The sequence below is a fragment of the Canis aureus genome, chromosome 4, assembly GCF_053574225.1.
Source record: "Canis aureus isolate CA01 chromosome 4, VMU_Caureus_v.1.0, whole genome shotgun sequence".
In the NCBI taxonomy this organism is placed as follows: domain Eukaryota; kingdom Metazoa; phylum Chordata; class Mammalia; order Carnivora; family Canidae; genus Canis; species Canis aureus.
This window is the reverse complement of record NC_135614.1, coordinates 5924844-5942142: the sequence shown is the minus strand read 5'-3', so window position 1 is coordinate 5942142 and position 17299 is coordinate 5924844. Positions and strand designations below refer to the sequence as shown.

At 39.2% G+C, this 17299-nt stretch overlaps 1 protein-coding gene across 5 annotated transcripts in view; it reads left to right on the top strand.

Moving 5' to 3' along the window:
- The window catches only part of TBCE (tubulin folding cofactor E), a 78833-nt gene that overhangs the window by 30526 nt on the left and 31008 nt on the right, over window positions 1–17299 (top strand). For all 5 annotated transcript variants that reach the window (XM_077894432.1, XM_077894434.1, XM_077894433.1 and 2 more), the window contains one exon: window positions 13000–13084. In XM_077894432.1, coding sequence (XP_077750558.1) covers window positions 13000–13084 — 85 coding nt within the window. The remainder of the gene's footprint in view (window positions 1–12999; window positions 13085–17299) is intronic.

Genomic DNA, 17299 nt, shown 5'->3' with positions numbered 1-17299 from the left:
TTTTTTAGTAATTCTCTGCTTTTTAAGTGCTTCTTATCCCTCCTCCCCATCACCCCCTTTTTGTTAATGGGTTTTAATCTCCCTGCACCTAGTTTTCTTTTCCCTGATTTTTTTTAAATTATAAATTATTGCAAATGTTTTTTTAGACATACAGAATACAAAAGCAAAAGACTGCTTCCAGGTGACAATGACATGTTCCTAGAGCACAACTGCCTTAGGATAGCGCTGAAGACAAACCTACTTCTAATTTCAGAGAACCTGAGGCAGTTTAGACAAATCTTATAATTGTGTGATTTCAGCCACTGAGATATCGAAACTTTGACTTTGTTTCAGCTATGAGCTGTTGTCAGTAGTTGAAGCCTCTAAACATGTGCCCTCTCTGAGGAGAGTAATTTTGTAAAGACCAACACCGAATGAATCAGATTAGTAACATTGCTTAATAGAGATGGAAGATTCTGTATTTCTCATAATCACCCTAAGTCCGTTATTTACATTAGACTTCCACTCTGGGTGGTGTACATTTTATGGGTTATGACAAATGTACAATGACTTCATCCACCATTATAATATTGCATAAGATAGTTTCAGTGGGCTAACAATTCTCTGTGCTTTGCCTGTTCATCTCTTCCTCCTCCCTAAACCCGGTAACCCCTGATAATTGTCTCTATAGTTTTGCCTTTTTTTCCTGCCACTTAGTAATGTGCATTTAAATTTCCTCCTTATCTTTTTATGGCTTGATAGCTCATTTCTTTTTAATGCTAAATAATATTCCATTGTCTGGAGGTATCACAGTTTGTCCATGCTTCCAGTTGTGGCAATTATGAAGAAAGCTGCTATAAATATCTGTGTGGGGACGCCTGGGTGGCTCAGCAGTTGAGTATCTGCCTTTGGCTCGGGGCGTGATCTCGGAGTCTCGGGATTGAGTTCTGCATCAGGCTTCTTGCATGGAGCCTGCTTCTCCCTCTGCTGTATCTCTGCCTCTCTCTCTGTCTTTCATGAATAAATAAATAAAATCTATTTAAAAAAGTCTGTGTGCCGGGTCTTGTGTGGACATAACTCATTGGGTAGATACCAAGAAATATGATTGCTGGTTCATTGAATTCATCATTTTTAATTCTTGTTTTAGTGAAGTACCTGATCACAATTGTTTTTTCATGTGTCTTGATGTCCAGGGACAGAATGAATCACCCTTCCTGGCCAGACTGTTTAGGCTTGGGTTTTATTTATCATTGTAGATAAATAAGCCTATATTCTAGTGTCCGTTTCAGTCTTTTGCATTTTTGAATTGAGTAGATTAGGCTAATCAGGGCCTTACCACCTGTGGTATAGAGAAGGCAGGAGCCTGGATCTTACAGTGTTGGGATCCAACTGATGAGGTTGGTCCCGCCTAGCTGCCACTTCTGTCTACTTTCTCATCTCTACTGGCTCTGTACTTGCTACGCTGTCTTCAGTGGATGGAGTAATAGCTTGCTAAGCAAGAGGTATGCTTCATCAGAGTTACAGCTGATGACAGTTGCATGCTGGCCTTGTTCTTTCTACCTGTATTTGAGAAGTGACTTGTTCCTTGCAGTATGAAAGCATGGCCTTCTTAGTAATGTCCATCAACTCAATTCTTTCTGATGCTTTTATGATGAATAACCTTACTTATATTTATTTCTTATATAAAGGCCTTTGAGAAAAAGTGGATTAAGCACAGAAGGATTGTGCGTATGTGCTAAGAATTTGGTCTTTTTTTTTTTTTTTTTTTTTTTTTTTTTTTGCTATGTTATTTTAGCAAGCATGACATAATAAAATATACTTGGTCTCTGCCTCAGGTTCCTGACACAAAGCTCCTCAAACCCATGTAACTTTGTATGTGATAGGGTGCGAGGATCATATTTTGTTTTTTAATCTTGAAAATAAAAACTGCCAGGGTGCCTGGGTGGCTCAGTTGCTTAAGCATCTGCTTTCGGCTTAGGTTGTGATCCCACAGTCCTGGGATTGAGCCCTGCATTGGGCCCCCTGCTCAGTGGGGAGTCTGCTTCTCCCTTTTCTGCTACCTCTTCCCTTGCTTGTGCTCACTCTCTGTCTCTCAAATGAATAAATAAAATCTTTTTAAAAACCCCACAAAATTGCCAGGGGGTGCCTGGATTGTGCTCAGTCCTTTGAGCCTCTGATTCTTGATTTTGGCTCAGGTCATGATTTCAGGGTCCTGGGATTAAGCCCTAACTCTGACGGGCTTCTGACCAGTCTCTCCCTCTCTCTCTGTCCTTCCCCCTGCTCGCACTCTCTATCTAAAATAGATCTTAAAAAAATAATAATAAAAATAAAAATTTCCAGTTATTTTACCAGCAAAAGATGGGCTTATTTAGGGGTGCCTGGCTGGCTTAGTTGGTAGAGCATGTGACTCTTGATCTTGGGATCATGAGTTTAAGCCCTATGTTGGGTATGGAGATTACCTAAAAACATGACTATTAAAAAAAAAAAAAAAAGGCTTTTTAGGAATAAAAGAATTGCAATCCAGGGCAAATAAACTGGCAAGGGACACCTGGGTGGCTCAGCAGTTGAGTGTCTGCCTTAGGCTTAGGGCGTGATCCCGGGGTCCTGGGATCAAGTCCCACATGGGGCTCCCCCCAGGGAGCCTGCTTCTCCCTCTGCCTGTGTCTCTGCCTTTCTCTCTCTGCGTCTTTCATGAATAAATAAACAAAATCTTTAAAAAATAAAAACCAATAAACTGGCAAAACCCAGGCAAATTAGAGGGAATAAAAGGAGAGGCATGCTTTTTTAAGGAGGAAAGGGGTAAGTTGGGAAGGCTGTTATAAATTACAAGTCCATTAGAATGAACTGGGAGTTTATAGTATGGTGGCTTTTCATTGGCTGAGCTACTGCCCAAAGTATAAAGAAAGCCTCTCTTCTTCTGGAATTGTAGAGTAGTATCTGGGTGCAAGGTCAAGTTCGGCTCTTCCTGTTGAGTCTGCAGCTGACTACCAGTGATGGTGGGGCATGAGAGCTCCCTCTGTGAAATCACCTGGACTACATTTTAGTGAAATTTTCTATTACTGATTTTCATGTTCTAATATTCAGTCTTAAGCCCCCCCCCCCCCCCGCCCCGTTCCTGACGCCAAGAGCTTCTAAAGAAGGCCCTTGGAATCTCCAGAGATGGGTGTCTTTTTGTAGGCTAATGATGACTGGTGGTCAGGGTCCCCTAGAGAGCTTCAGGATGGGGGGCTTATCACCAGAAAGAATACACCTTAATTAGGAGGTTGGAACTTTCTGCCTCACCGCTACCCTCAGGTGGGGCAGCGGGGAGTTGGGTGGTGGTGGGGAAAAGGGGCTGGAGATCAGTAGTCACTCATGCCTACCCAAGGAAGTCTCCATGAAAATCCCTAAACTGTGGGTTTGGGAGGGCTTCTGGGTTGGTGAACACACCCACATGCTGAGAGGGTGGTATACCTCAAACCATAGGGACAGACCCCTGTGCTTAAGACCCTTCTGGACTTCTGCCTGGGTACCTCTTCATGTAGCTGTTCATCTGTTCTTTGTTATGTCTTTTATAATTAACTGGTAAATGTAAGAGTTTTCTTGATTTCTGTGAGCAGTTCTAGCAAATTATCAAACCTGAGTATGGAATGTGGAACCCCCGATTTATAGCCGGTTGCTGGATGTGGAAACTCCTGATTTATAGCTGATTTATGGTACAGGTGACAGCCTGGGGCTTGTGACTGGCATCTGAAATGGGGGCATTCTTCTAGGACTGAGCCCTTAATCTGTGGGGTCTGCACTCATCTGGCCAGTGAGTATCAGTTTAGAGTTAAACTGTAGGACACCCAGTTCATGTCTGCCAAGAATTGAAGAATTACTTGGTGTGGAAAAACCAACACATCTGATAACAGAAGTGCTGTGAGATTGGAGGAAGAAAGTTTTTCCTTTAGGAAGTAACATATTTCCCTGAGCTTCTGTTACTTATCTTTAAAATCCAGATCCTATCTCTCCATGCTGATTAAATAGGGTTCTCAGGAGGAACAGGATAAAGTTCAAGCTCTTTACTGTGTCTGCAAGAGATTTACATTAGGAAGCAGCCTCTATTCACCCCTGCTAGTCTTTTTCTCCTGCCCCCAGCTCCTGCCCCTACCCCTGCGCTACACCTCTAGCTCTAGCTGTGCATGATTTTTTGAGGTTCCCTAAACAGATCCTGAGCTGTATTATGCCTTGGCCTCTGCTCTTCTCCCTTCTGTTACTACTGCATGTCTTTTCTACACTCACACCCCCAACAGTATGAAAGGTCTTATCTGTGCTTCCATAATGCCTGCACTCACTTTTATTCCAAGATTTATTCTTTGTACGATGGTTGCCATGTATCCTTGTTAGAAATCTTTGAGATGTTTTGCAGCAAGAAACGGTCTTATTTATTTTCTATACTATTCATTTTTCTTTATTATTTACTTCCTTTTACTTTCTGTTGGTTTAATTTGCCGTAACATTTTGAGATAGATGATTTTGTTTTAAAGATTTTATTCGTTTATTTGACAGAGCATAAGCAGGGGGAGTGGCTGGCAGAGGGAGAGGGAGAAGCAGGCTTCCTACTCAATGCAGGGATGTGGGCTTCAATCCCAGGACCCTGGGATCATGACCTGAGCCAAAGGCAGATGCTTAACCAACTGAGCCACATAGGCATCCCCCCTAGATGATTATTTTTAATCTGCTATCTAGCCTATACATTTAAATCTATAAGTTTCTCTCAAAGTGTAACTTGTGCCTACATTCCCCAAATTTTGATGTATAGTATTTTTTTCATTCTGTTCAAAGTATTTTCTAATTTACATTGGGCTTTTTTTTTTTTTTTAAAGACTTATTTGAGGGGAAAAAAAAAAAAAGATTTATTTGAGGGATGCCTGGGTGGCTCAGCAGTTGAGTGTCTGCCTTTGGCTCAGGGCACGATCCTGGTCCTGGGATCGAATCCCACGTCTGGCTTCCTGCGAGGAGCCTGCTTCTCTCTGCCTGTGTCTTTGCCTCTCTCTCTGTATCTCTCATGAATAGATAAATAAAATCTTTAAAAAAAAAAAAAAGATTTATTTGAGAGAGAGAAAGCATGCATGTGGCGGGGATGGGGGTGGGGTGGGGAGAAGGAGAGGGAGATAGAATCTCCACCAGACTCTCTGCTGAGCACAGGAGCCTGACGTGGGGCTCCATCCCAGGACCCTGAGAATATAATCTGAGCAGAAATCAAATTTGGATGCTCAACTGACTGCGCCACCCAGGTGTCCCCATGCTTCCGTTTTTTGATGCAAGGTAATTTTGAATGATATGGCTTGATTTCTATACATATGAGGATTTTCTAATAAACCTTTCATTATTGACTTCTAGCTGAATTCCACTGTGTACAGAGAAGCTACTCTGTGATTTCAGTCTTTTATATTATATTTTTATCTGGTAAAATGCTCAGAAATTGTTATCAATTGTAAATTGTTATCAATTTACATTTTTTTTACATTTTTTAAGTGTGTAGTTCAGTGGCATTGGGTGCATTCATATTGTTGTGCAAGCATCACCACCATCCATCTCCAGAACATTATTATCTTTCCAAAGTGAAATTTCATACTCATTAAACAGTAGTTTCTCATTCTCCCCTCTCTTGCCAGTCCCTAGCAACCACCATTCTACTTCTGTCTCTTAGGAATTTGACTGTGGTATTTTTTTTTCATTTTATTTTATTTTATTTTTTTAGTTTTTAATATATTTTAGAGAGCACACACATGCGAGCAGGGAAGTGGAGTGGAGGGGGAGATGGAGGGAAAGAATCTCAGGCAGACTCTGTGCCACCGTAGGGCTTGATCTCATGACCCTGAGATCATGATCCGAGCCGAAATCAAGAGTGGGATGTTTAACCTACAGAGACCCCCAGGCGCCCCTGTGGTATTTATCTTTTATGACTGGCATAGCTCACTGAGATATCTCACTGGCATATCTCAGGGTTCATCTATGCTGCAGCATGTGTCAGAACTTCCTTCCTTTTAAAGGCTGAAAAATACTCTGTTGTATACATGTACCACATCAAAAAGAATAAAATACTTAGGAATTAACCAGGGAGGTGAAATGAAATGAAAACTATAAAACGTTGCTGAAAGAAATTAAGCACAAATTAAAGGAAAGACATCCCGTGCTCCTTGATTGGAAGAGTTACTATTATTAAAGTGTCAGTACTACCCAAAGCAATCTACAGATTCTGTTTGATCCCTATAAAAATCCCAGTGACAGTTTCTGCTGACTCTTAATCAGGACATTTAGTTGTTTCTTGTTTCACTTTTTTGTTGATAATTTGGGTTTATATCTACCATCTTACTATTTGCTTTCTATTTGTCTTGCCTGTGCTCTTTTTTCTCTTTTTTGTTCCTATTCTCACCCCCCCTTTTATTGGGTTATTTTTTAACACTATTTTTCCTCTCTATTAATCATACATTTTTTTGTTATTAAGTAATTATCATGGAGGCCAAAACACGCATCTTTGACCTACAAAGTCTAATTAGTAATTTTACTTCTTCCTGGACTCATGCAAAGACTTTAGAATACTTGAATAGTAATTTTTGCTTACACGCTTCCTAACTCTGGTTGGGCATTTTAATCTTTGTGCATATAAAGCACCAAGGACTGATATTAGTTTGTATAGTTTTTATTCATTTAGATTTATCCATGTATTTACCCTTTTCTGGCCTTTTATTCCCCTTTGTATCCTAGGATTTCATTGGGGATAGTTTTCTTTTTTAAAAAAAGATTGTATTTATTTATTCATGAGAGACACAGAGAGAGAGAGAGAGAAAGACAGAGAGAGAGAGGGGCAGAGACACAGGCAGAGGGAGAAACAGGCTTCATGCAGGGAACCCGACTTGGGACTCGATCCTGGGTCTCCAGGATCATGCTCTGGGCTGAAGATGGCGCTAAACCGCTGAGCCACCCAGGCTGCCCTTATAATTTTCTTTTTACTTGAAGATCACTCCTATTAATTTTTTTTACTGAAATTGTGTTTTTAAAATTTTTAAATTGTGGTTACATGCACATGAAATATAAAATTTGCCATTTCAACCATTTTTTATTAAAAATTCTTAGTTGTAAAAAAAATTCTTGGTTATAAAATATATAACAAAACTTACCATTTTAATCTTTTTTGAATAGACTTTATTTTTTAGACTAGATTTAAGTTCAAAGCAAAATTGAATAGCAGGTAGAGAGATTTCCTCCTGCCCCCACACATACATAGTGTCCCCCATTACCAATGTCCCTCACTGGGGTGCACATTTTTTGCAGTTGATTAACCTGTATCGATAAACCATTATTGCTCAAAGTCCATTGAACTCTTGGTGTTGTATATTCTGTTGGTTTGGAAAAATTTATATTGACCTGTATCATACAGGATTGGTTCACCACCTTAAAAATTCTCTGTGCCCCACCTATTCATCTCTTCCTTCCCCCTAAAGATTTTAACATGTTAAAATATTTAGTTATAAAATATACATAACATAAAATTTATCATCTTAACCTTTTGGTTTTTTTAATCTTAACCATTTTTAAGTGTTTAGGAAAATAGTGACTACTCTAGGTACCACATATAAGTAGAATCATTCAGCATTTGTCCTTTCAGGGTGGCTTATTTCATTTAGCAAAATGTTTTCAAGGTTTATCCATGTAGCATGTGTGAGAACTTCATTCCTTTAATGGCTGAATATTCCATTGTGTGTATATTACATTTTATCTCTACATCTGTTGATGGATATTTGGGTTATTTCTGCTTTTTGGCTATTGTGGGTAATGACACAATGAACATTGGCGTACAAGCATGAGTCTTTTTTAATGCTTTTGGTTATATGCCTATAAGTAGAACTGATAAGTTGTATGGTAATTCTACATTTAGCCTTTTCAGGAACCACCAAAATGTTTTCCACAGTGGCAACATCATTTTATGTTCTCACCAGCAGTGTATGAGCATTCCAGTTTTTCCACATCCTTGCCAGCATTTGTGACTCTCCATTATTTTGATTATAGGTGTATTATTAAGTGTGAAGTGATATCTCATTGTGGTTTTGATTTGGATTTCTGTAATGCTTAATGATGAGCATCTTTTCATGTGTTTATTGGCTATTTGTGTATCTTTGGAGAAATGTCTATCCAAGTCCTTTGTCCATTTTTCAGTAGAGTTGTCTTTTTTTTTTAAGTTTGTAAAACTCCAGTTAACTAACATACAGTGTTGTATTAGTTTCAGGTGTGCAATATAGTGATTCAAATTTCCATACATCACTCTGTGCCTATCATGACAAGTACCCTCCTTAATCCCCATCACCTATTTCACCGATCCCCCACCCATCTCCCCTCTGGTGACCATCAGTTCTCTATAATTAATTAAGCATCTACTTCTTCATTTGTCTCTTTTTTTTCCCCATTTGCTTATTTGTTTTGTTTCTTAAATTCCACGTGAATGAAATCATATAGTATTTGTCTTTCTCTGATTTATTTTTCTTAGCATTATATTCTCTGGCCCAATCCATGTCATTGCAAATGGCAAGATTTCATTCTTTTTTATGGCTGAGTAATATTCCATTGTATATATAGGCTACATCTTCTTTATCCATTCATCAATTGATGGACACTTGGCTGCCTCCATATTTTGGCTATTCAGAATAATGTTGCCATAAACATAATGATACATGTATCCCTTTGGATTAGTGTTTTCATATTTTCGGGGTAAATGCCCAATAGTGTGATTGCTAGATCTTACAGTAGTTCTATTTTTAACATTTTGAGGAACCTCCGTACTGTTTTCCCTAGTAGCTGCACCAGTTTGAATTCCCATCAACAGTGCAAGAGGGTTCCTTTTTTTCCACATCCTTACCAACACCTGTTGTTTCTTGTGTTGCTGATTTTAGCCATTCTGACAAGTGTGAGACATGCAGGTGGCCAACAGACACATGAAAAGATGTTCAGCATCACTTACCACTAGGGAAATGCAAATCAGAACTATAGTTGGGTTGTCTTTTTGTTGTTGAGTTTTAGTTGTTTTTAATATTCTAGATATTAAGCACTTATCATAGTAGTGATTTGTAAGTATTTTCTCCCATTCTATAGGTTGTCTTTTCACATTCTTGATAATGTCCTTTGCACATAAATGTTTCATTTTTATGAAGTCCAGTTTATTTTTTCTTTTGTTGCTTGTGCTTTTGGTATTATAATCCAAGAATCCGTTGCCAAATCCATGGTCCTGAAGATTTATCTCTAGTTTTCTCTAAGTGTTTTATGATTTAGCTCCTATATTTAGGTTAATGATCTATGTTGGGTTGTGAGGTAGGGGTCCTATGATATGAGGTATCCAATTTTTTTTTGCATGAGCATATCTAGTTGTCCTAGCACCATTTTTTGAAGAGTCTGTCCTTTCCCCATTGGGTGTTTTTGTAAAAAATCAATTGACCGCTTTTGGGTTCACTTTTGGTCTCTAAATTCTATTCCATTTGTCTAGATGTCATCTATCCTTTTGCCTGTTTTGATTACAGTAGCTTTTGGTAAGTTTGAAACTGGACACTGTGAGTCCTTTGATTTTTTTTTTTTGGGGGGGGGGACTTTGATTTTGTATATCAAAATTGTTTTGGCTATTCAGGGTCACTTGTTCACTTTCACTTTTTTTTTTTTTTTTAAGATTTTATTCATTTATTCATGACAGACAGAGAGAGACAGAGGCAGAGACACAGGCAGAGGGAGAAGCAGGCTCCATGCTGGAAGCCCGACATGGGACCTGATCCTGGGACGCCAGGATCACGCCCCGGGCCAAAGGCAGGTGCCAAACCACTGAGCTACCCAGGGATCCCCTCACTTTCACTTTTTGAGGGATATTTTCACCAATTACAGTGTTCCAGAACCCCAGTTATTTTCTTTCAGTATTTTGAAGATATCATTCATCTTCTGGCTTTTACTGTTTTAATGGAGAAGTCAGCTGTTGGTCTGGTTGTTCTTCTTTAAAGGTAGTCTGTTTCCTCTTCCCCACCCTCAGCTGAATTAGGGTTTTTCTTGTTGTCTTTCTTTGGTAGATGTCGGTTTTACCCTCATGTGTTTGGACGTAGTTTTCTTTGCATTTTTAGTTTGGTGTTTTTTGAGGTTTTTGAAACTATGGTTTGATGACTTTCTTTAGTTTTATAATATTATCAGGCACTATTTCTTCAAAGGTTGCTTCTTCCACAATCTCTCCTCTCTTTTTGGGCCTCCAGTTATATATAAAGTAGAGCTTTTCGGGGTACCCTCTGTGTCTCTTCACTCTGTTCTGTGTATTTCACCCCTTTGTCACTGTACATCATTTTCAATTTTTTTCTGACCTATTTTTAAATAAGGCACAATATAATATATTTTAAAATTCTTATCATTGGAATATAATTTGAGTTGTGTTTTTGAGTTCCAGAATTTTTATTTAGGGTTCAAAAATACAGTTTTAAAATTTCTTGCTGAGGGCAGCCCGGGTGGCTCAGCGGTTTAGTGCTGCCTTCAGCCCAGGGTGTGATCCTGGAGACCCAGGATCGAGTCCCACGTCAGGCTCCCGCGTGGAGCCTGCTTCTCCCTCTGCTTCTCTCTCTCCTCTCTGTTTCTCATGAATAAATAAATAAAATCTTTAAAAAAATAATAAAATAAAATAAAATTTCTTGCTGAAATTACAAACTCATCTTTTATTTTCCTGAAAATATTAAACTAGTTAAAACTCCATTATGCAGATGCCTGATGAGTGTGTTGGCTGTTGTTTTCCTTGGTTCTCAGTCACAGAGTCTTTGTCTTTTTCCATATTTGGATATTTTTGTTAGAGTGCCAGATGTGATGATGAAAAATTATAATTTGAGCTTTGCAATAGTGTTATTTTTCTCCAGAGCAGACTGAAATTTATTCTGGCAGATAGCTAGGGTGAGTAGCAATCCCAGATCACTTTAAACTTATCTGAGAATGAGATTACTTGAAGTTGGCCTTGAATCCCTACAAGGGCTAGTTTATTTAGTGCTGGTTCCTCCTTACTCTCAGAATGAAGACATTTTGAGCCCCATACAAATCCTAGAGAGTTTCTCAGCAATTTTCACCTTCTCTGGGAGGCTGTGATTTTCTGTATTGATTTCTTAACCCCTGAAATCTGTCCAAAGCTCTCTTCAGCTTTTTAGCTTCTTATATCAAAATTATCAGATGCCTCAAGGGGAAAAGATTGCTCTAAATGCTTATTAGCTCAACTCTTTTGTTTCCCTCTTTTCCCACATGTTGGCCATGTAATTCTTCACTACCTTGGTAGCTCTCTAGGATGTACACATATTTTAAAAATTGTAGTAAATAGACATAACTAAATTGACCATTTTACCATTTTTAAGTTCAATGGTATTAAGCACATTAACATTGTCATGCAGTCCTAAGCACCGTGTATCTGGAACCCTTTATTTTATGTAACTAGAACTCTGTACCCATTAAATAATGATTCCCCATTCTCTTCTCCCCTTAGCCCCCGACAACCTCCATTTTACTTTTGGTCTCTCTAAATTTGACTGCTCTAAGTGTCTCATATATGTAGAATCCTATATTGTCTTTTTGTGTCTGGCCCATGTCATTTTAGCATAGTATCTTCAAAGCTCAACCATGCTGTAGCATATCTGAGAATTTCATTCGTTTTCAAGGCTGAATAATATTCTGTTGTATGGATATAACACATTTTGTGTGTCCATTCATCATTACTGGACACTTGGGTTCCTTCCACCTTTTGGCTATTGTGTATAATGCTGCTGTGAATATAGATATATACATGTCTGAGTCCCTGCTTTCAGTCCTTTTAGGCATATGCCCAGAAGTGGAATTGCTAGATCATACAGTAATTCTTTGTTTAGCTTTTTGAGGAAGTATTCTATTGTTTCCCATAGTGGCTGCAGCATTTTACATTGCCATCAGCAATGCACAAGGGTTCTTATTTTTTCCACACCCTCACCAGCCATCATAATTGATGTCAAATGATTTTCAAAAGTAGTTTATCTAACTATGCTGGTTTTCACCAGGAGTGCTGATCCAGAAGTGAAACTTTCTACCTTTCTTTTGCACCTAGCACGGTGCTGTATACATAGTGGAAGGAAGGAGGGAAGGTAAAAGGAAATGCTCTGGAAGCACCTGGGTGGTACAGTCGGTTAAGCCTCTGCTTTTGGCTCAGGTCATGATCCTAGGGTCCTGGGATGGAGCCCTGTGTCAGGCTTCCTGCTCACTGGGGAGCCTGCTTCTCCCTCAGCTCCTCCCCTGCTGTGTTCTCTCTCGCTTAGTTTCTCCCCGCCCCAAACTCCCTCCCTCCCTTCCTCCTTCCCTCCTTCTCCCCGTCAAATAAATAAATAAATAAAATATTTAAAGAAAAAGAAAGAAAACGCTCTGGAGACTGTGAGGTGGCATACCAAATATGAGGTATGAGTCATAGACAGTGAAGTGTGATGGATAAGCCTTAGCTTCTGGAGTTAGAATGACCTGGGTTTGAAGTTGTGTGACTTTCAGCAAGTTATTTTATCTATGTTGAATAAGGATGCTATTTACATATAGATTTTTATTTTATGTAAAGCAGTTTAGTAGACTAGGAATCTAAAAACTTGTATTTGGGAATTGGTAAAAAGAAGGTAACAATATCTGCTTTGCAAAAATGAAATGTCTCTTGTGAGGATAACATGAGTTAATGTGAAGAAAAGTTTCTGGCATTTAGTAAGTGCTCAGTAAATTTTAGCTATTGTTTCCTACAGTTGTAGTTTTCATTGGTTTTTGAACCAAATGTCTTATCATATTTGCTCATTGCAGTCTTGAGTCCAATGTTAACTTGCCCCTTTTCAAAAGATCTTTTTCTCCCCCAGTGGTGTCTGTGTGATAGAGTTTCCATTGCCTACTGTATTTGCTTGCAGAAAAAAGGAACATTAATTATTTCTGTCATCACTTAATCCTCATTTGGTTTTTCTTTTTTCTGTCTCCCCCCACCCCACCCCCATTTGGTTTTTCTTATTCTGCTAGGACTCTGGTTAGGAGTAGAATGGGATAATCCTGAGAGAGGAAAGCATGACGGAAGCCACGACGGGACTGTGTATTTTAAATGCAGGTAAGTTCTCATTATGAATTTGCATGGTTATTGGGATAATTTTTAATAGTCGAACAAAGGGGGATGGGGATGAAGAAATGTTTGGCTTTGGGCATAGTTATAATGTGCAGAGTTTTTTTCCTTAGTTTTTAAAATTTTGGCTCTTCACAAGTAAAGTTTATTGCTTTTTCCTTCTTTGCATTTTGTTTTTTGACAGATTTTTTTAAATTGGGTAAATGGAAACCTTTCTGATTGATTCATTAACAATATGCAATCCACTAAGTGAATAATAAAAAAGAGAAATAGCCTACATACCCAATAAGAAGCAGATTAAACAAAATACAGAACATTCATATAGTGGAATGCTAGGTCACCATTAAAAAAAACTCTTAACATGGAAAGAGTTACACTTTATATTGCATATCTACTAATATTTTTAACTGCTTGATTTCAGAGAAACCACCTGAAGCTTTGAGAAGGGTGGTTGGGTACTTTCAGACAGAATCTGCCTTTTAAATTTTTGTTGTTTGTTTTCTTATAGGTTTCAGTTTCTCAAAAAGATCTTTTAACATCAAAGTTATTTTTCCTTAAGTGTGGTACAGTGAATGCAGTCCTGGCCTGGAAGTCAAGAGGCTTCTAACACAGCTCTTAACAATCCTTATGACCCTGAATGAGACTAAATTTACTAACCTCTAAAATGAGGGATCAAATTAGATAATAGCAGAATATATTTCCCAGCCTACCATTCTGTAATTTTAGAGAATCAGGATAGAAGAAGAATTAACATGTTGGTAGAGGCCAGTTGTGATGGTAGAAGGCAGACGTTGAATGAGGCCCTCAAAAGTGTCAAGAGTTCATGGAAGATGTATTTAGGGAGGTGTGGAAATAGAAACTTCTAATCGGGACCTGTTGATCCCTCACTCACCTGAACCATGCATGACCTCATAAACCTTCCAGTGAAGAAACTTTTCCTAAAGAGCCTACCCAACACAGTTCCCTTTTCTAGAAGCTTGTCCGCATCATCTCTGATTGCATCAACCTTAATGAGCTCTAGATAGATTTCCCCTGAAGTGCTTGCTGATGAGAGACCTTAGTTCAGGGATCAGGGATTCAGTTGTTTGGATTCTTACCTGTGCAACGAAATAAGGAAATGCTATTCCATCTTCCAGTGTAGTCATGCATGAACATTTACAGACTGAAATATGTATTCTCTTGTTATAAACTACTTTTTCTTCATTTCATCGAATTGAGTCTTTTGTTGATTTTAAGCCCTATATGGGCAGGTAATGTTAAGTATGAATTCCATTTCAGGATATTTATGGGGCAGTACAGAAGGGAGCATTTGGGGTTTGATGTGGTAGAAAACCACTGTAAAAAATGACCTTTATAGTTGTTAGTGCTTATATTGGTATTATTAGAACATGACTAATAGAGATTATATCAGTATCTTGGAATCTCGACATCAGACAAACCAGATTACATTATCTGTATTTGTTATTAATTCAGATCTCTTCTTAATATGTCATACACACTTCTTCCCTGTCAAGAAATTCACTGGAGCCTTTTTTCAAATTTTACTTGAAAAGTCCTAATGAGATAATTTTACCACAGTAAATGTTTTCTTTATGTTTAAGTGTTATTTTCATGAAGCCAAAGCAATTTTAAGTTGCCAGATCATAAATTTTCTCATCATATACTTGTGAAAGAGGTAAATAGTGAAATGATGGTGTACCTGTTTAAGAAAAATGAGTCAAAAGTCATAGTATTAGAGCAGGACTAGGATCCTCTTTTCTTCAGAAGCTTGTATTAGGGGATCCCTGGGTGGCGCAGCGGTTTAGCGCCTGCCTTTGGCCCAGGGCGCGATCCTGGAGACCCGGGATCGAGTCCCACGTCGGGCTCCCGGTGCATGGAGCCTGCTTCTCCCTCTGCCTATGTCTCTGTCTCTCTCTCTCTCTCTCTCTGTGTGACTATCATAAATAAGTAAAAATTAAAAAAAAAAAAAAGCTTGTATTAGTATCAGATGGCTGATGGTGTTACATATATAACAAGGTAGTTAAGTGCTTTGGCATATAAATCTTACAAAAGTTAGTCTGCTGTCCTTTCTATTTTAAGCAAGATGTCAGAATATATTAGGTGGATGTTTGGTGAGCTCACTTGAGTCTCTCCAGTATCCAGTTGGTAGGATGACTGATACTGTGCTTTTCAGGGTTAGGTCCTGTCTCTCCAGGACAGACCTTTAGAAGAGACAATGTAGTTTACAAGGTCTGGCTTATGGCATGTGTTCTTCTCAGAGTATTTTACCTCAACCAGTCCAGCTCACCAGCTCACCTTGATCTCATCAGACTCCAGTTCAGAGTAGACTAACATTTGCAAGGGTCTACCAGAACAGTATGGGGTGTGCTTTAACCCAGGGGATAAACATTTGTACAGTTAGCTTACAGTGTTGCCCTATTTTATCACATTTGTTCCTTATTCTGACTCTTTGAGGTTGTTATAAGGGGTATTATTACTTTTCACTGATGACCAAATATGGTAATGGCTTATGAAGTAGAGCATTTTAATTGAGCTGAAATTCTGGCTAGGGATTCCTCTTTGTTACAGGCCTCTAAAAATAAGGTAAGTTCCCCCTGCCCCCACTGCCCAAGTAGTTGATGTGACCCTATCAGAAGAGGACAACTGATCACCTCCTAAGGCCACCTCTAAACATGGGTTTTGATCATTTCATATCAGCCTTAAGTCTCAATCCCATCTCTTATATAACTTGGGGTAAGTGTGGCAATCTCCTGAGCCATTACCTATAATTAATATTTTTGTCCCTGTCAATTAATAGTAGTTTATATGTTTATCCCGGAATTTATGACTCTGAACCACTCATCAGTGCTCTTCCAGATGCTTCTGTTTTCTATCCTTGGGTTTTTGGGGAGTGGAGAGGTTTAGTTAAGGTGATTAACCTTGAAGTTCTTTGCAGCTTGTCCCTAGATAGCAGAGTGATTTCCAGTTTTTCTTTCTTTTAACCTAAACTGGAGAGTATACTCTAAATAGAAGTGTGTGGGTCAGTATTCCATTGCTCAGGTTTTATTTAAAATGTTCTCTTTCTGGGATGCCTGGGTGGCTCAGCAGTTGGGCGCCTGTCTTCAGTACAGGTTGTGACCCCGGGATCCGGGATCGAGTCCCACATCAGGCTCACTGCATGGAGCCTGCTTCTCCCTCTGCCTGTGTCTCTGCTTCTCTCTCTCACTCTGTGTCTTTCATGAATAAATAAATGAATCTTTAAAAAAAATAAAATGGGGATCCCTGGGTGGCGCAGCGGTTTAGCGCCTGTCTTTGGCCCAGGGCACGATCCTGGAGACCCGGGATCGAATCCCACATCGGGCTCCCGGTGCATGGAGCCTGCTTCTCCCTCTGCCTGTGTCTCTGCCTCTCTCTCTCTCTCTCTCTCTGTGACTATCATAAATAAATTTAAAAAATTAAAAAAAAAATAAATAAAAAATAAAATGTCCTCTTTCCAAGCAGTTATCTTATTTTTCTGGTGAGCAAGAAATCTTTTTTTTTTTTCTTTTTTAAGATTTTATTTTATTTATTTGAAAGAGAGAGTGAGCGGATGTGTGCACACACATGAGCAGGTTAGAGGGTGGGGATTGGGGAGCAGGAGGAGAGTGAAAAGCAGACTCCCGCTGAACAGGGGCCTGACACGGGGCTCAATTCCAGGACCCTCAGATCATGACCTGAACCTCAGGCAGATGCTTAACTGAGCCACCCAGGCATACTACCCCCTTTTTTTAAGCAAATCTTAATATGTGATTCTTTGAGGTGCCTGGCTGGCTCAGTTGGTAGGGGATGTGACTCTTGATCTTGGAGTTGTAAGTTTGAGTCCCATAGGTGTAGAGAGTACTTAAAAATACATATCCTTAAATGGGTGCCTTGGTGGCCCAGTCAACTAAGCATCCAACTGTTGATCTCTGCTCAGGTCTTTTTTTTTTTTTTTTTTTTTTAGATTTTATTTATTTATTCATGGGAGACGCAGAGAGAGGCAGAGACATAGGCAGAGGGAGAAGCAGGGTTCTTGTGGGGAACTTGATGAGGGACTCAATCCCAGGACCCTGGGATCACAACCTGAGCCAAAGACAGACATCAACCACTGAGCCACCCAGGTGCCCCTCTGCTCAGGTCTTGATCCTAGGGTTGTGAGTTCAAGCTGTGTTGGGCTCCATGCTGGGTATGGAGCCTACTTAAAAT